We start from the raw sequence: 19,555 nt of genomic DNA, 5'->3' as shown, positions 1-19,555 counted from the left end.
AGAAGCAGTGTGGCCTACTGAATAGAGCACAGGCCTGGGAGTCAGAAGGACCTGGATTCTAATCCCAACTCTGCCACAAAACTGCTATGTGACCTTGGGCAAGTCACTTAACTTTTTTGTGCTTCAATTACCTCATCTGTAAAATGGGGATAAAGACTGTGAGCTCCATGTGGCACAGGGACTGCATCCAACCTTCTTTGCTTGTATCCACCCCAGCACTTAGTACAATGCCTAGCACATAGTAAGTGTACCACAATTATGATGGGTAGAAAATAATTCTATCCATTAAGTCCTGGAGACAACTGACATTTTTAAAAAGAGCAAAAGTTCTAAGGATTTGGTTTCAGGAGAGTATAGCAAGTTAACATAAATTATTTTGCCAAAAACCTAAAATAAATCACCCTGGGCTTTCAGAAAAGCAGTCAACAAGCCTTGAAGCAATTGGAAGAACTTTTCTTCTCCTTTGTTTTACTGCTTTGTTAATATTTCAAGGAAACTCTTGCTTGTGAAGGAAATCTTAAACTTAGTGAATTGGGGAGCAGGAGAGTGGGGAGGGTCATGGCCAGTTGGAGATGAATTGTATTGATACATTTGGGAAGGACTTAAGGCACATATTGTAGACTTTTTTGTGGGCCATAAGATGTATAGAATATATCTGCAGGTGGGTGTTAGCTAACATTAGAGGCTTGAACTATTTAAACAAAATGAAAATACCTTCTCATAAAATTAAAATTTGGATCTGGAAGCCATGTGAAATTTGAAGCCCTGAATGTTTATGAGGAACTCTTTATTTCCCCATGTGCTATCATGCTGTCTTGGAAACAGAATTTTTTGACCCTGGGAAAACTGCAATTTTACAATATCTGGTATCACTAAAAAAAGCATTCTTTGCCTTGTTGCTGCCATAGTGAAATACCATTGACAGCAAACATGAGAGTGAATGGCCATTTCCCCAAATTATTCAGGGATTTAGGGTGAATAATCTGTAGTCCTTTAAATCCAGTTCATTTGTCAATGTGCTCCATTTTTTAGGAAAAGAGTATGTTCTTGAAAGAACTGCTGTGATTTTATGGATCTCATAAGGCCATTTTCATATTAGTTTAGAGAAAATCACTTCTATAAGTAACACTTAATTGTTTCTGGGGTGACACATTGCATATAACACTTTATTTTAGGAAGTGAGGAATGGGGCTGTTTTTTCAGAATGATTCCCAGTAGCTGTAGCTGTAAGTACTCACCTGCTATTTGCACTGGTGCATACTGTAAATTATTATCTAAGTTGTTCAAATGCAGTCATTTTAGGGAATTTTTTCTCTTTTGGGGTTTTTGATATTCCATACCTGGGTAAAATTAGCATGAACAGAGAAGGGTCAGTTTTAATAAAAATTATTCTTCTAGGAATTGCTGCTTTCAGTGCCTAAAAAATCAGCTTTTGTGGCTTGCTTGTCACCATTTCTGATTCAAAGACTTAGTACAATGCTCTGCACACCGTAAGCACTCAAATATTATGATTCAAATGCTTTTCTTAGAGCTATTCCAATCTTTCTTTTCAATATAAAACTGTATATGAAATGTTAGCATTTCATTTGGTTTTAAAATAGTATATGGCTATGTAACCTCATAAATTGCCATTGTTTCCATTTGACTTCTGTAGCCTTGAAGCACCTTTACTTGCCAAATGTGCTCGATAATAGCTATATTTTATGTTACTGAATGTTTTCTTATTTTTAAAAAAACCCCCAGAGCAAAACAATCCTCAAAATCATTTGTTCACAAGATAAATTAAAAAAACACTTATTTTCAGGGTGGAGAGGTTCATGATGGCTCTGAATTGATTGGTCCTGCTGAACCTTTTACAGATTCCTTGATTGACAGCTTCTCTGATTGCAGTTCTGAAGGTTAGTATCTTTTTCCCGGTGTAATCCAATGGATCTGATTATAGAATAAATCTCCAAATCACAGAATAAGTCTCTTGTGTTTGACCTCAGAAGAGGAATTGGATCCTGGGATTTCAGTGTGCTTAATGTAAATAGCTCCTTGGCTTATTTGCTTTACATTCTGTATAATGAAAGGAAGGATTGTTGTCTGTCTCCCCCTTCTAGATTGTGAGCCCGTTGTTGGGTAGGGATTGTTTCTATCTGTTGCCGAATTGTACTTTCCAAGTGCTTAAGTGCTCTGCACACAGTAAGCACTCAGTAAATACGATTGAATGAATGAATGAATGAATGAATGAGGTCTTAAAGGACATTGGACAACATGGCTGTTCACGCATTTTGATTTATGTGCTTAAGGGAGTTTGAATGTGTGTGTGGTTATCTTCAACCAGGAAACTAATGTAAATTTGACACAGGTAAATAAGTTGCCAGTCAGAATCAGCTTTTGCTTCTTAGGATTACATGAAAGTTATTTCATTTAACCTAGATTTGATATTACTTTTGTGACATTTTTATCCCCTATTAATTTCTCAGCTGCATTGCAACCCTCAAATAACACTGTGTTTCATGAGGACAGGGAAAAGAAAGGAGCGGGTAGTAATGTTGAAACATGTGCAATGTTTTACGTTATTCAAATCGTTTGGCTTTGCTGAGAATAACCTAGTTGACAAAGATAGGCCAGATTGTCAATCATTTTGTAAATTCAGTTCTATGTGAGAGAATGTGAAATGGATTTTAGATGTTGCAAGATGGCCTATCTTGGCATTCAAACGATAGATTTACTCACAAATTAAAAGGGCTGTGAACTTCTGAGGCGGCAAATGGAAAGGGCATCCATTGAAAAAGCAAGCCTAACCCACCGGTAGACAGGGAAACATAGGGAGTTGTAGGGATTAATGCCCCAATTCTGTGTAGTTTAGGTTTAGAGGTAAACGGTGAGTTGATTTTCTCCATAACAACTCTCATTGGGTGAAGCATTATAAGTGGCGTTTGGAAGGTAGACTGTCATTTTTCATTCCTGTGATTGAGTGTACAGATGGATTGGGCAAGAGGGGATAAACCACTGTACATATCACAAATCTCAAAATTTAGTCTGCTGCTTCAAGGTCTCCCAGTCCCTGGTAGGGATATACAGTTGATGGCTTTTCTAGCTTGCCCAGAGAACAGGATTCTGAGCTTAACTGATCATTATTTTTCATAAAGATGCAACCAACAACAACATGAAAGTTCTCAGTGGAAAGCATCTAACAGATGACCCTAATTTTCCTTGGATTTGTGCCTTAGAGTTTGCTTTTCCAGTGTTTAATTGCTATTTGCGTGAAGAAAAGGGGCAGACCAGGTGCCCTTTTTGAATTCTGTGAAGTGATTGATGGAAAATTTTCCTTATATGTCGGCATTATACAAGATTACCTGATTATTTGTTATGGCAGGTTTTGGCTACTTTTTTTTTTTTTTAATTGCTGGCCTGATCGTGGGTGGATCTTCAGGTGTGCTGAAAAGCAGCATTCCAAAGGGACCTGCACTTGTGTTGCAGCTATCAGTGCTTTGGGTCCAGAGTTAGCCCTTCTTCTTTGACCTCTGCACCGCTATTTCTCCTGCCCACATGGAAGAATGGTGAACTTCCTCAGGGTAGTCCAGAGCAGCAGCTTGAAACCCAAAGGTGTTGGCAACAGGCAGAAAGCAGCACTGCAGGATATTGCCAGCTGAGCTCGGCATGCCAGCTAGAGTGGCTCTGCGTACTATCTTCTGAGTTGCCAATGCCTGAGTTAGATATATGAGTGTGAGTACTTTTCAGCCAGGATCTTGCGAGGTGAGGTACTTGATCTCGGAAACAATACTCAACACTAAGATGAAGGGGACTTTAGACTGTGAAAAGGGCCAGCTGTTTTTCCTGTGTGTACTGAATGTTTTGAAGTATTAGGTAGGTCTTTGGGGTTCTGTCTCTAACCAGTTGAATTTGTTATTAAAGGAAGTTATAAAGACAAATAGTGGCTTTTATCATTCTTTCAGTAGAAAACCACACTTACAAGGAAAAAAAAAATAAGTATTCAAGATTAATCCTGCAGCGCTAGTCAGGATCCTTATGGGCCAACCATTGCTAAACTTGTACTTCAGCATGAGTTTTCTCGTATGTCAGATTCAGGAGAAACGCAGGGTGCAGCAACAAGCTCTATGCTACAGGTACAGTATGTCAGATTCAGGCCACATATGTTCTTCTGTGAGGTGTATTTTGAACCAGAAGCTTTGGGGAGGGAAAAGGAAAGTTATTTTAAGCAAAGGGACACTAACTTTTAGATGTGTTTTATTTAAATAAACATGGACAAACACAGCTGTAATTGTAAAGCACAGCTGTTGACTGCTGGAAGATAACTATAGTCACATCAGCCTGGAGTACAGGAATCACTATTGAAAGGGTTCTCTTAGAGCAGAGGCTTGGGAAGACTGTGATTCAAGAGGCAGAACTGAAAAATAGCAACTGCAACAAGCACAGCCACAGTCCATTTTTACATATACAGACTATGGAAGGCACAGTGGTTCATTAGTCTTTTCAGCCACCTGTTTAAATAGGAAAATTGTTTTTATCAACAAAATCACTTTCAAACCCATGGGGTATTCGACTTTTAAAATTTAGTTGGCAGTGTAGTTGTACTTGTTAATTTTGCTATTGTTTAACTTGTTAATGAGTTTCATTTTATAACATCGAGATAGTTGACTCCTCCACATTTCTGAGATAGGATGGACTGTGATTGACTTGGTTTTGTGAAGTCTGGGGTGAAAGTGCAATTTAAGGGCAAACCACTTGTCACTATCATTTTATTTCCATTATGAGCCCCAGCCTTCTGTGGAATTGAGCTCAGCTACTAAATTAGTTGCACAGTTTGTGGAAACTTGGCAAACCTAGGAAGAGAAAGCATGGGAACCGAACATCTTCAACACATTTCCCCCCATCTGTTTGGCCGCTTTAAGCTTACAGGTTGCTTTACTGTCGCTCTTGATATCAAAGCCTTTGATGTCTGAATAATCTCATCTGTTAACTTGTGTCATTTCCTCTCCCCATTACATTGCCTGATTTCCTTTGCATTTTTGGAAAGGATATTTTCCAGGTGCATACTTCAAAAAGAAGTCCGTAAAAAATAATTAGAGACGGTCATGACTCCTTTCACAAGTTGACCTATCTCCTTGTCATTTACTGGATTTTATATGCAGGCATTATTGATGCTCTTAAGTATCTCGGTGTGGCAAACCCTGCTACCATCTTTATGCCAGTAAATTGTGGATTAAGAACTCCCCAGGTGGCCCTTGACACAATTGCTGGGCTGGGAAGGAGCTCTTGCTGTATCATATGAGTTAGCCTTTGGGCACTAAAAAGAGATGGCTATTTCAAGGATAGGGAAAGTATTGCCATAGTGTCATGAAACTATTAAATAATTGGAAAGCCCTGAAAAAGATTTTGAGAGGTGTTCCAGGCCTCCATCCCTCGATCTAGATAAACTATGCCATCTCTTTGCCTCCAGTTGGCCCAGTAACTGCTGGGTAGTTACTCTGTTTTCAAGCATCTCAGCCTCTTGTCAAACCAAAAAGATTGAGGAGTCATGCTGCTACTTCTCTGGGAGCCTCTCTGCACTATTTCGTGCCTGGCCGTCAGAAGTCGTTGCGAGAGAGCTGGCTGGGGTTGTCCTGGATGGAGACATGACTATGTAAAGTGACCATATTTTACAAAGTGCAGAGTGGGCAGGGGGTGAAGCTTCTAGAAGATGCGGCTAAATTGGAGGTGGGATCAGTAGTCCAAAATTAGGCAGGGAGAAAAGGAAAGGACAGAGTTAATATGGTAGAAGGTAGAAAGGTGTGTGTGGGGGGAAGCAGAGGGGAAGAGAATCAGAAGAAAGAGTTGGAATGGAAAACAGAAGAGAAAGGGAGAGAAGGGAGGAAGAGAAGGGAAGAGGTAGGAGAGAACAAGGAGGGAAAAAAATAGAGGTCAAGAGAAGGTGAGGAAGAGAAATGAAGGGAGGAAGAGGAAGAGAGAGAGGGACGAGAGGGGGAAAAGTGAATCAGAAAGCAAAGAGATGAGATCGGCAGAGAGAGAGGGAATTGAGTGGGGCAGATGGGGCGACAGAAAGGTACAATGCAGTGGAGGGACAACTTGAGACGGCCCTCCATCACATTGTAAATTTCTTGATGGCAAGGATTTCCATCAACTATTTCAATGGTGTGTTCCCAAATACCTAATACAGTGTTTTGCACAGAGTCGGCCCTTAGTAAATACTTAGAACAGTGCTTCGCACATAGTAAGCGCTTAACAGATAGCATCGTTATTATTGTTATGATGATGATGAGAGCTGGAGTCAGCCATCAAGCCTGCTTCTTCCTTATGGTGCTTGTTTAGCACAATGCCAGCCTGGCTCCCGCCCCTGCTCCCGATGGAGCTGCTGCTGCTTTCTGGCACTTGGTGACTCTTCCAAGTCAGAGCCCCCAGGGAGAAGACTCACACTGCAGCAGGATCATTCTTTGATTCAGTAGTCTGTAGGCTGCCTGTGGGCAGGGATCACATCTACCTATTCAGTTGTATTGTACCCTCCCATTGTAGAAGTTGGACTGGGGACAAGGCAGCTATAGCATCGGGGAAACCCTTAGGGGAGCGGGAGCTAACTCCTACTCACCCCAGTTCTTCTCTTGCCACCTTTGAATTATGATGGTTAACAGCATGGTTGAAGCAGCATGGCCTAATAGAACACAGGCCTGGGAGTTGGAAGGGTTCTAATCCTGGCTCTGCCACTTGTCTTCCATGTGATTTGAGCAAACCACTTAACTTCTTCGCCACGGGTCTGTTGTGTGTTCCTAGGCAAGTAAGGTCAGAGAAGTAGCGTGGCTTAGTGGAAAGAGCAGAGGCTTGGGAGTCAGAGGTTGTGGGTTCTAATATGGGCTCCGTCATTTATCAGCTGTGTGACTTTGGGCAAGTCGTTTCACTTGTCTGTGCCTCAGTTACCTCATTTGTAAAATGGGGATTAAGACAGTGAGCCCCACGTGGGACAATCTGATTACCTTGTATCTACCCCAGTGCTTAGTACAGTGCCTGGCACATAGTAAGTGCTTAACAAATGCCATAAACCCTCCTGCCGCTTCTCGCCCCGTTCCACCCACCCCCAAACCAGCAGCAGTAGAGCCAGTTTATAATGCTTGGACCAGCCTTTGCTGTTTCCATCTTCCTGGGAACTGACCTCTTCTCCTGACCATTTCCATCATGACCTTTGGTAGCTCCTTGGATGTCATCCCTTGGTCCTTTTGAAGTATCTTGATTAGGTTGAAAAGAGCATTAGATAGTAGACATTTTAAATGAATAATTTCAGATCTGTGTCACGATATTACAGAGGTGCCTTTTTGCTGATTAGGCTGTGAAAGGTAATACTTTGAAAATTAAGTATTGTACTTACAGTTGCACACAATCCAATTCAGAATCTTTATTGTGCATATTTACACTGTTCTTTGATTATGTAACTATATTGTGCTCTTAGTAACAATTTTACAAATTGACCCAAATGATATACATATGTACTTAATGCATTTATATCATTTAGATTCATTTTTTGCACTGTGCATTTTGCATTATTCCTATGGGAAGCTATGTTTTAGGGTTTTTCTGCTTAACACTCTTTTTATGGAACCAATTGAGAGCATAATCAGGATATATATTGGTATGTTTGGAGTTTATTGCAATTTTAAGGAATCATAACCATCCAGGTTAAAAAGAAATATCCCTTGAAAGGAGAAAAAGTCCATCAAATGGTCCAATTCTAATTTGAGAGAAATTTTAGCCTTAAGCAGGATTGGAACCTATGCCTGACTTAAAAAATATTTCAACCCTGCAAAATATTTGGAAGCATATTTGAATTAGACGTAGAAATCTACGTTAGGTCCACTAGGTGGCACTATTAGAATTCTTAACTGAATTTCAGCTCAGCGCAGCTTCAGATCAAACTAACCCTGAAATCTCCATCCTGAAACTTAGGGAAGCTTCCCCTTTCTTGTTTCCATTTATCATCCATCTTCTCTCATCAAGGAAAAGTGGAAAGAGTTCCTTGGATATTTTACCTAGTCCTCAGACATTTTGGGAGTGGGGTAAATTTGTTTGGTGATCTTGTGAACAGGCTCCGATGTCCTATTTCCTGAGGTGCCTGCCTGGCAGAGCAAACCCCCGGAATGAGTCTTGATCCATTTAAACTTGATGACCAACTAAATATAGCCTGCTAAGAAATGGGAGTTTGGGGGAAAAATATTTTTTGTTCCTCAAAGTTGCATCAATATAGATGGCTCTTTTTTTTCCCACTTGGGAGTGTCTCCTGGTTAGTCCCTCAAGGGATGTGAATGCAGACTCTTCTCAGGATGGATGAAAATAGCATTTCTTGGGGAAATATACCAAGGATGAAATTATTGTAAAACATCAAAATTATGGAGCTTAGAGAGAATGAAGAGCTGGGTTTTGAGAGTCTGCAGCCAGCAGGACAGCCCAGGAAGAGAAGAATGCAGAATCCCTGAGAAGAGAGTTTAAGTATGGAGAGAACAGAAGCAGGGAGGCCTCTGAGATTTGGAACACTGACATCAACTGGAAAGTCAGGAATGATGGGGAGGAAAGGGGCATGGGCAGGGAGATTTAGAAACACATTGCACACACACACACACACATATGCCTAGTGGGGATCTGAGATCTAAGGACCTGGGTTCTAATCCTGGCTTTGCTATTTGCTTGCTTGTGTCTTTGGCTAAGACATTTAACTTCTCTGTGTCCATTTCCTCAACTGTAAAATGGGGAGTCCATATCTGTTCTCCTTCCTACCTAGACTGTGAACCCCATGAGCGACAGGGACTGTGCTTGTCCTGATTATCTTGCATAATCTAGCTTTTAGTACAGTGCTTGGCACATAGTAAGAACTAAACCAACACTGCAATTATTTTTTTTTTATTATTATTGATATAGAGAGATGTTTGAGACCATCTTTGTTTCTTAGAAAGTGTCTAGCAATGTTGTAATTTGATATTTTATATACTAAACTCAACATGTTTATAGAAACACACGGGCATGTCCTGTAATCCCATAAATAAATAGAAATAGATGAATTTTGACTGCATATTCAACTGACAGCCTGTGTGCAATGATATCACTGTCCTCCATCTCAACTGAAAGCTTCCTACCAATAATTTTATTTGTTAAGCATTCACTATGTGCCAGGCACTATTATCCCTCTCATTTTGTAGGTCCTAACTAACTCTCTCTCAATCTTCCTTTCCTAGTAGTTTAAGGAGCTCAGTTCCCACTTCCTTTTGTTTAGGTCTCAGAAGCATTTATTATGACCTTTTTGCCTTTAGGTCAGAGTTTGGTGCTCAGCAAAATGAATTAAACATAGCACATACCAAACCTTCCACTTGCCAAACTTCTCCTCATAACTTCACACCTCTGTTGTTTTCCACTTCCCTTCTTGTTTCTCAGCTTCTGTCTTCCATTGTATTCATCTCCTGTGGATCACTGTGATCTTGAAACTAATATGGAGAAAGAATGTGGCAGTAGGGTTGATAACTTCAAAGAGTTGTGTGTTTTTCCTGTCAGAAATCATAGTCAAATACGCTGCTCTTTTTCAGATGAAAGTCTGCATTTTGGGGCCAGTTTTATTCCTTCCTCCCATGTGTTTGCATATCCTCAGTCAGGTTGCCCAGAATATTCCTCAGACCTGCTAGCATCTTTATTGTTCTTTTTTTCCTTTTTTGATCACTTGGAAATCCATTGCAATTTTACAGAATGACAGCAGGAAATTAATGACCGCAACAGAAGTGTCATGAACATATCCAGCAAACATGTGCTGAAATATTTGTTACCAAAGAAATTTCTTCCCACGTATTTAAATTGAGGACCAGTTTTGTGGTCTATTAGCCTTGCTGTTGTTTTCATTATTAATCTGAGTATTGTTTAAAAAATGTATTAGTAGGGTGGGAAGAGGAGAGGAATGTGACTAAATTGCTGGATTTTTGTGTTCAGAAGCCAAGAAGCTGCATACACATGCCTCTGGCCTGTTGCACTTTGGCATTACTGAACATGTTTAAAAGGAAAATCACCCAGCCCATCAAATCACACCATGTGATAAATGATCTTACAGTTGCAATGACAAGACAGTGGAGTGTAGATAAAAGACCTTTAACTCAGCATTTCCTTTCTTTTGTCATTTGCTGCGCAAACCAGAATACTGTTTTTTCAACATTGTCCATTTTTCAACACTGGTCTAATTGTTTAGTCCACTAGCTACAAAATGGCTCTGGCATGAAGAAATCCAAAGAGAGTTGAAGTGTGAATGATTCTTGGATTCTTATCTTTTGATTTTTTGGTTCGATCCAAATTTGTTTTGTTTTCTAAAAGGTTTTGCATTTTCCGGCAAAGTGTGAGAGCAATTCCCATGAGATATTTGATATGAAGAATTGTTAGCATCTTTGAGGAACCAAAGGCTCGAAAAGAACTGTGTTTTCACCAAGCCTCCCAAATCCCTTGCTTCAGCCAACTAAATTGCTGGTCCCTGGAGCTCTGTGGCTGTTATAAAAACTATCTATGAAATTTCAAAGAAGGATTTGAAAGAACTAAAACAACATTCATAATGAGGGTATTTTGACAATGTGACAGAGCAATGAATGCAGCTGATCTGAAGTCTGAGTTTAGATCCTACTAACCTATTCCTACTCTTGCATTCATAGCCCATGTGTTTTTTTTTAAATATCTCACTTAATATGAAAAGCTAGTCATTTTAGTTTGAAATGTACAAACATGTCAGTAATACCCCTTTTTATTCTGTCCTTTCAGCTCGAAAAGATTTGAGTGGGCTTGATGATTTGACACTTACCAGCCAGTCGGAATGTGGAGGTGAGTTCTATAAATGGCTCTGCTTTTGTGATGTATAAATTTCATTTGACTCATCTTGGACAGGTATTTTAAAGTCTAAATGCCATAAAAATACATTTTCAGTTTATACTATCTTGCATCTGCACTTCAAGTTTAACCTGTGAAATGAAATTTGATACTTTGGTTTGCAAATGCAGTTGGATTTCCTTGAGTGGGGTGAGAAGTCAATTCCAGAAGTATGAACTTTTGAGAGATGGTGTGGCTTCGTTATCTATAGCCCAAATTAGGAATTGGGAATTGTATCTCATCTAGATTGATGAGACTCATTTTGAGTTATTTTCTCATCAGTGAGATGGAAGTTTAAAAAATAGATGATGACAGCCTCTGACCTGCCTTATTTTATGATGATGATGATGACATTTTGTTAAGCGCTTACCATGCGCAAAGCACTGTTGTAAGCCCTGGGGAGGATACAAAGTGATCAGGCTGTCCCTCGTGGGGCTCAGAGTCTTAATGCCCATTTTACAGATGAGGTAACTGAGGCACAGAGAAGTTAAGTGACTTGCCCAAAGTCACACAGCAGACAAGTGGTGGAGCTGGGATTTGAACCAATGGCCTCTGACTCCCAAGCCCGTGCTCTTTCCACTGTGCCACACTGCTTCTCTATGCATTATAGGTTTGAAAGTATGAAATAGAAAATTTTGTAATTGCACTCAATTCTCCCAGTACTCGAAAGTTACTCTCAAGTAACTCTCAAGACACTTTGGAGGAGAGTCTTGAGCTTCCGAGATCCCCCAGGGCCATTTTGTACATTGCTGGGTATATATTGTGCGTACCTTTAAGCAACCCATAAATGGGTCTTTTGATCTGCACAGTGTACCTGAGGAAGTCTCCTGTTGTAAATAACAGATGAACCTTGCGTCAGTCACAAAGAGGAACTTTGCAAAGGAATTGATTATAATACTAGTGGTTTGTGTAGCACCCCTTTTTTTAAAAAAAAAAATTGGCATTTATTAAATGCTTTCCATGTACCAGGCACTGCACTAAACACTGGGGTAGATAAAAGTTTATCAGGTTGGACACGGTTCTTGTCTCATGAAGGGCTTACAGTCTTAATCCCCATTTTACAGATTAAGTAACTGAGGCACCGAAAAGTTGTGACTTGTTCAAGAACACACTTCAGACAGGTGGTGGAGCTGGGAATAGAACTCAGATCTCTTGACTCCCAGGCCTGTGCACTGGGCCACGCTGCTTCTCAGTCTTTCTCATTCCTGCTGGGGCAGGGAGTGTAGCAAGTGAGTAGGGAAGCAGCATGTTGTGAGCGGCATATAGAAATTTTATGTATAAATCCCATTTACAGTCAAAGTCACCTCAGCCTCTTGCCGACGCTGTGCCAGAGTGCCAAGGACCAACAGGGAGTTGCCAACGTAGCTGCCTTGTTAGCTGCTGGGGTCTTTATTGCCCACATAACCAGCTATTGTCAAGATTCCTGCTGAGCTTGCCCCCATGCAAGACCCCCAAAGTGGCACTTTGCCCAGCATGCATTTCCCTACTTTTGTCTACTTCTAGCTATATAAATTAGGATTTAGAGTTAGGGTTTGGGCAAGGTAATCAACAGTCCCCTTTAGTAGTGTGAAACAATTATTGCCCCTGCCAAAATGACTAATAGAGGGTTACTTTAGGCCCAGGGAAAATTAGGATCTTTGTGTTTATTAATTTAGGTAAGTCTCTACTCTCATTTATATTTTTAAAATGAACAAACCATTGGCAAGTACCACCTCTTATTCTAGTGCTTTCTGCAAAATTAGCTTGAGTTATGTCTGAGCTTAATACCGTGCACTGCACTCTATATTATTTCTCCACCTGAAATTTATTTTAATATCTGTCTCTCGCTGTAGACAGTCAGCTCTTTGTGGGCAGGGATCATGCCTACCAATTTTATTGTATTATACTTTCCCAAGCGTTTAGTACAGTGCTGGGCACACAGTAAAAGCCCAGTAACTACCACTGATTGATTTCATCCCAGTGGTTGCTTAACAAATGGTATTACTACTATTACTGCTATTACAGTGATCCCATTTTAGTAAGTATCAATTTGTAGTTTCTAAATAGAAACAGTATTTCCAAGATATGTGTGTAAGGATGTGTAATTTGAGATAATTACTGTCTTAATCATTTTAGATTTTAATATGGCATGACTTGTTAGTGGTTTTGCCAAAACTTAATTTCTACTGTAGATAAGTAAGATAAGTCTCTATAAAACCTGACTGCCAAAAATGGGAGTTATGAGTGTGTAATGGACTCATTAGACTCCGCTTTGGTGCTTGGGGACCAGGCAGACGGACTGTGGATAATAGATAATCTTATTAGACGTACATTGTGAGCTCTCAAGAGGTGGTTTTGTGATCTCCATTTTCCACCCCAGGAAATTGAGTTTCAGAGAAGTTAGAGTCCAAAGTCACACTGCAAAGCTAGGGCAGCTTGAAGACTAGAATCTACAAGCCCTATGTTCTCAGGCCTTTGCTTAAAACTCCAGGACCCATTACCTAGCAGGCAGAGAGTGTTTAAGGTCACCTTAAAACCCATTTGGGAGTGGACACCTGGTGGGTATATAGCTAAGGCTGATACCAATGTCAGCAGTCTGGCTTGTAAATACTTCTCTTTGGGAGCATACATCTAGCAATGCCTGAGGACTTGGTGTAGGAAGTAGACTTTACAGACAGCAAGGCTAAATAAAGCAACTTCTTCAGTTTAGACTTGAAATTCAAAATCATAAGACTGCTAAATTTCTCCTGGCAAGGGAGTGTTTTCTCAACCTATGAAAAGAACATTTTGCCTCTGTCCCAAGAAAGAAGCAGGTAAGGTAATTATTATGGTACTTTTTAAGTGCTTACTATGTGCTGCGCACTGTACTAAGCGCTGGAGTAGATACAAGATAATCAGGTTGGTCACAGTTCCTGTCCCACATGGGGCTCACAGTTTAAGTAGGAGGGTGAACAGGGCTTTCTACACATGAGGAAACTGAGGCACAGAGGTTAAGTGATTTGCCCCAGGTTTTACAGCAGACCAGTGGTAGACCCAGGATTTGAATGCAGGTTCTGAGCTCTTTTCACTAGACCATACTGCTTCAGAGTTTTAAAGAAGTTCCTTATGGGCCTGAAAGATACCAGAAAATCTTGGTTAGGGCCAGGAACCAAATAAAATAATGAAATATGGTCAAGTATTGGCAGATATCAGTCTATCAAGATTTGATTTTTTTTTCATGTGGCCCTTCAATTAAGGTTCTAAATGTTCTGAAATCTAAGTGAACAAAATATTCTTTTTCTTTTAAGTAGGCAGTTTCATTTTCTTAAAGTAGGCTGTTGAAGAGCAGGTAACAAATAACGATATCCAAATGTGGAAACAAGGTTGGAAGTCACTTTTAGACTGCGCTTAGATCAATACGAGGTGCCCTCATAATTGGTTTGAATGCCAGGGAGAAATGCCAGAAAAAAATGCTAAGGAAGCAAAACTGGTGAACCTTTGATTGATATTTAGCATTAATACCACATATTTCATTGCAATAATATTTCTAGGTCTCTCCAGTGACAGTGATCTTATCTCTTTGACCGTCGATGCGGACTCTTTGGCTGAGATAGATGATGGAATGGCATCCAATCAAAATTCTCCCAGCAGAACTTCTGGGCTCAATTTTTCTCCAGAACGTGTAGCACAAGGAGCCGTTTCTTCTGACTATGAACGGGGCAGGACAGAAGGAGAGCGGGAAAGCCGGAGTCTGTTTCCCGGCAATTTAAGGCCCAAGTTTGGCAAACAAGATTATTTAGAGAAAGCAGGAGAACTAATAAAGCTGGCCTTGAAGAAAGAGGAGGAAGATGACTATGAAGCTGCCTTTAGTTTTTACAGGAAGGGAGTTGATCTACTCCTGGAAGGTGTCCAAGGTATGTATTTGTTTGCATTAGTACCAGTCCATGGGTGTAAGTAGATTATCTGAATAGTTAGTTTTCTCCCATCCCTGCTGCAGCTCTCCAACGTGCCTGAGGTCGACCAAACTGCAGCTGCAAAACCAAAGGATTATGGGACAAAAAGGGGGTTGTCTCTGTTTTCACCTTTGCCCTTTGTATCCTGAACTGCAGAAGAGCTTTGCTCAGGAAGAACAACTCCTCACCTGATTTCTGATAAGGTGGTCTCCCATTGGCCCACTGCTAGGTTTTGTTACATGGTTTGAGACTGGCCCTCAGCCATGTCTTTAAGTCATTTTTTTCTGCCATCCGGAGCTCCCTTTCACTATCCCATACTGAGGCTCTTTGGACATCCTGCTATCATTCCTTCTCCTCTCATTCTCTGCCCAGCGGAGTTGCATGATTAAGGACATCACTTCAGTGCTAGTGAGCCGGCTGTGTCTCAGGACCTTGTTGGTAATTCTGGCCTGCCATTCAGTGTTGAGTGGGATTTGTAGATGACGCTGTTGATGTTGCTGAGAAGAAGGATGCATCTAATGTAGGAAGTCCAGCTCTCCCAGCAGTGGAGATGGTAGGACACTGTGACAGCCTTGTAGACCGTAACTGCAGTGTAGAGCATGATACCCCACTCACACCATACTCTTTCAGTCTTCCAGAAGCCAGGCTGGCATTTTGGATTCTGTTTTCTATCCCTTTCCCTGTTTCCTTGCCTCAGTAGGAAGCCTTCTGCTTTGTGGGCCCAGTGCATCAACTATGTGAAGTTTTGTGTTTTTGAAGAGGACCTTTGGCTGTACGTGGCACTTTCCGGTTAAAGTTCACTCAGCTCTGCCATAATGCCCGTTTTCATCATGTGATTTGGCAAGAGTACCTTTAGGGAACTAGGGAATATTCTCAAAACATAAGCCTGTTTTAGATACCGAGGACCACGCTGGCTGAAGTTATGCTTGTGTGTTTGGGCACATGCAAGTGTGAGCAGTCAAAACGAGGGGCTATTACATTACCCTTGCACTCTAGGAAAACTAGGTGTACTGTTTGTTATAAAGTTATTTGAATAACAAAGGAAAATCATAATACCTCCAGGAGGCACTCCCCAGCTACACTTCACCTTCTGGATCCCATTAGCCACCCCTGGCCCTTAAAATAATATGTGTTTATGTGCTAAGCACTGTGCCAAGCCCAAGATGGGTTCAAGGTAATCCTGTTCCCCACAGTCCCTGTCCCACAGTGAGCTCTCAGCCTATGAGGAAGGGAGAACAGATATTTTTCCCCCAGTTTGCAGATGAGGAAACCTAAACCCAGAAATGTTAAATAACTTGCCCAAAATCGCACATTAGGGAAGCAGAGTTGGGGCTAGAACTCTTGTCTTCTGAATCCCTGTCTCATGTTCTTTGTTCTAAAGCCCACTGCCTTCCTTTCTTTCTCCCTTTTAAGTGTATATAAAGCATATTTATTCCATATTTTTTTACCTATTTATTCATTACTGCTTACTTTTGTTATGAGTTTTGTCTAAATTTACTATTTTTGTTCCACTACATTTATTCTGTGTATTCTAACTAACGTGAACTGTGGGACAGGGATGCTGTCTGACCTGAATAACTTGTATCTATCGCACTGTTTAGAGCAGGGCTTGCCACAGAGTAAGTGCTTAACAAATACTATGAGAATAAGAATAGCATCTGCCTGTCTCCTACATCTCATGGTAAGCTTCTCGAAGGCAGAAATCTGAAATTCTGTTTTTATTGTTTGCTCCCATGCAGCTAGTACAGAGCTCTCCACACAGTAGGCACCCAATAAGTACTGATGATAATGATGATACTGAGGTCTACTACCTATTTAAAGTTTACCTTCTCCCTGAATTAAGTGCTGTGTGCCATAACTATTTGAAGTTCACTGTTACAGTTTCTTGTGTAATTCAAAAGAATTAGTGTGGTACCCAAAATAGTATTCAGAATATTAGGTGTGGATAGTCAAAGATAGAGTTGGAAAAATTCATAGTTGATGAGGGAAACCTGTTTGAATGTGAATATAACCACATATAAATACTTTTATGACTACTATATAGGGGAAGAGAGAGGAAGATGGGGATAGGAGTGAGTGCAAATCATTAACTTTTCCTCAAGTATAAATAGGTTAACAGTATTTGCTTCCCCATAGCTCACCATATGCTTTGGAAAAATAAAATTGATCTGCCAATTCACCGTAGAGGTTTTCCTTCAGTTACCTAGGTTTGAAAGGATGTGCCTACTTTGTCTTGTAAGCATCTGCTTAGTGCCATCCAAAGTTTTTAAACTCACTGGCATTTGTTTCTTAATCCTGGTCAATTACTCAGTAAGGAACCACTCTTTGGAATGTGACAGTGTGGCTTCCAGTTAGGCCAAAGTAGTTCTCTGCATTCAACAAAGGCAGATGGATTCTGCTATGATCTAACCTCAAAAGGTCTAGATTGCTAATATAAAGTTTGGTGTCTTTGTTAGGATGCATGCGACCACTGGCACAGCCTGCCATTGGGTCCTCTATTAATTATAGGAGTAAAATGACTCCTACAGCTTTTTTTTTTTTCAATTACTGTAGTGCAGCCTTTCAGAAATAGCTCAGTGTTAAAAATTTCTACTCTACCACTGTCTAGTTGAGAATTAATTTGCCTGGATAGTGTGTTTGTATGTGTTTGCAGTGCTTCTATAGGCTTAGCCTTCAGCAGCGGAGACCACTCATTATTGGTAATCTGCTTGTCCTGGTACAGATGTCAGTGGGTTGGCCTCTTCCTCCTGCTTTGGCTTTCTAACAACATCCATCTCTCTTCTCCCATAATGTCCCCTATTCCTTTTTTTCTTCATTTTGAATATGCCTGGGAATCCTTCTGCTGGTAACATCCCTATTATTCATTCTTTACCAGTTCAGTGGCCAGTGTGCCACTTCTATTCTGCCTTTCTGAAGGGCAGTCAATTCCGTTATAATAACCTCTTTCTCCCTCTCCCAGCTGGAGTTTTCTTTCAAAAAGTATAAAAAACAGGTGCTTGTGTAAGTCCACACCAGTTTTCAGTATGATCAGTGCTCAGACTTCTTGGAGAAACTTTGATTCCTTTCTTTCAGCTTGACCTTTACTCTGATTAGATTCAGTAGGGCCAGAGTTAGAGGGAGGAATGTTTTTCCCAATTCTAAATTTAGATGTTAAATATAGATATTATAATTAGAAAGTTAGTTTCTGGTGAATGCTTTCTGGGACACTACTCATACTTTCAAGGAAAGTGAAACTTCTGGAAATTGTTGGCGGGAGTAGAAGGAGAAACAAGAATAGGTACTATAACTAAGCTTTCAATTTTGATATTATCCAGTTGGCCTTTAATAACATTTGGGGCTTACTCTTGATCCTTTTGCGATACCCTCAAGAGCACTAAACTACTGGAATCTGCTGGATTTTGAATATATGTAGCAAGACAGGATTTCCTCCCCCTTGGTTTGATTTTTCTGTACTTGTAAAAAAACATGTAATTATTTGATTTGTGCATTGAGTGTGTCATTTAACCATATGTAATTCACTCAGTTCTACCAGAGCATGTCTTTCTACAATGCAGTTTGGCTAGAATCAGTGGCATAATTAAGGAGCATTCTTCTGACAGTGTGAACCTGCCTGGATACAGCGCCACGTAGTATCAGAAGAAACAGTTTGAGCATTTGCAAATGGCATAGGACTTGGAGTAGGGGATGGGATGTTTATGGGCGGGTGTGTTCTGCACAGAGTTAGTTCTTAAATGCCGTGACTACTTAATATGGGGCTCTGCAAGAATGCCAGACCCAAGTCTTATGAGAACTAAGTGTGTGTGGTTTATCAGCTACTGTTATCAATATTAAGTGAAAAGCGTAGACCATTTATCATTGTTAACTCCTTACCCTCTTCATTCATGGCACTGTACTAAACTCTTTTAAAATAGTTAAAAAAAATAAGAAAAACTAAAAAACTAAAAGACTTTTTAATGGTATTTGTTAAGCACTTACTACATGCCAGGCACTGTACTAAGCCCTGGGGTAGATAGAAGATCATTGGGTTGGACACAGACCTTGTCCCACATAGGATTTATTAGTCTTAATCCCCATTTTACAGACGAGGTAACTGAAGCACAGAGAATTTAAATGACTAGTCCAGGGTCACCCAGCAGACAGGTGGTGGAGCCAGGATTAGAACCCAGGTCCTCCGACTCTCAGGTCTGTGGTTTTTCCATTAGGCCATACCACTTCTCTGCTGAGTGCAGCATTCTGCCCTGGAGAGATGGGCATCTATCAGTGTTAGATTCTGAAAATCCTGTTATCAGTGACAGCAGATGCTTGACAGTGGCAGTTCAATAATAAACCTCATAACTTTGCAGGAAAACTCATTTGCAATCAATTTTTCATGTAAAATCTGTAGTTCATTGATCTCTGTTGATATTCAAAATAGCAATATTATTTTGTGCTATAGTTTTTCCCTTCCTTCCCTCTTCCCCTCTCTCTTCCTCATTTTCATTGCACCTTGAACTGTGTCTTCCCTGACCTTTGTACAGTGACCTCCCTCTCACCTCCTCCTTTCCAGATCCTTCTCCCCCAGACACCAAGTTTAGATTAGATGCAATATCCAGGATTTCACTTCTATGTTGTCTTTGGTGGGCATGGGAAGAAAGGATTAGGAAATGAGACCCTAGGTGACCTAAGAGAACCACAGACCTGGGAAGACTCCATATAACTAGTTTCAATTCATACTGTATAGAACTGATTTCAGGAATTTATATCCAGTGCCTATCATTCTTTGTTGAATTTAA

At 40.5% G+C, this 19,555-nt stretch overlaps 1 protein-coding gene across 3 annotated transcripts in view; it reads left to right on the top strand.

Moving 5' to 3' along the window:
• The window catches only part of RPS6KC1 (ribosomal protein S6 kinase C1), a 98,179-nt gene that overhangs the window by 18,745 nt on the left and 59,879 nt on the right, over positions 1-19,555 (top strand). For all 3 annotated transcript variants that reach the window (XM_007672354.3, XM_001511049.5, XM_029047222.2), the window contains exons 5-7: positions 1,805-1,898; positions 10,768-10,827; positions 14,382-14,744. In XM_007672354.3, coding sequence (XP_007670544.1) covers positions 1,805-1,898; positions 10,768-10,827; positions 14,382-14,744 — 517 coding nt within the window. The remainder of the gene's footprint in view (positions 1-1,804; positions 1,899-10,767; positions 10,828-14,381; positions 14,745-19,555) is intronic.

The sequence above is a fragment of the Ornithorhynchus anatinus genome, chromosome 19, assembly GCF_004115215.2.
Source record: "Ornithorhynchus anatinus isolate Pmale09 chromosome 19, mOrnAna1.pri.v4, whole genome shotgun sequence".
Classification (NCBI taxonomy): Eukaryota; Metazoa; Chordata; class Mammalia; order Monotremata; family Ornithorhynchidae; genus Ornithorhynchus; species Ornithorhynchus anatinus.
The sequence above is the reverse complement of the archived record's forward strand: the minus strand, read 5'-3'. Positions and strand labels throughout refer to the sequence as shown.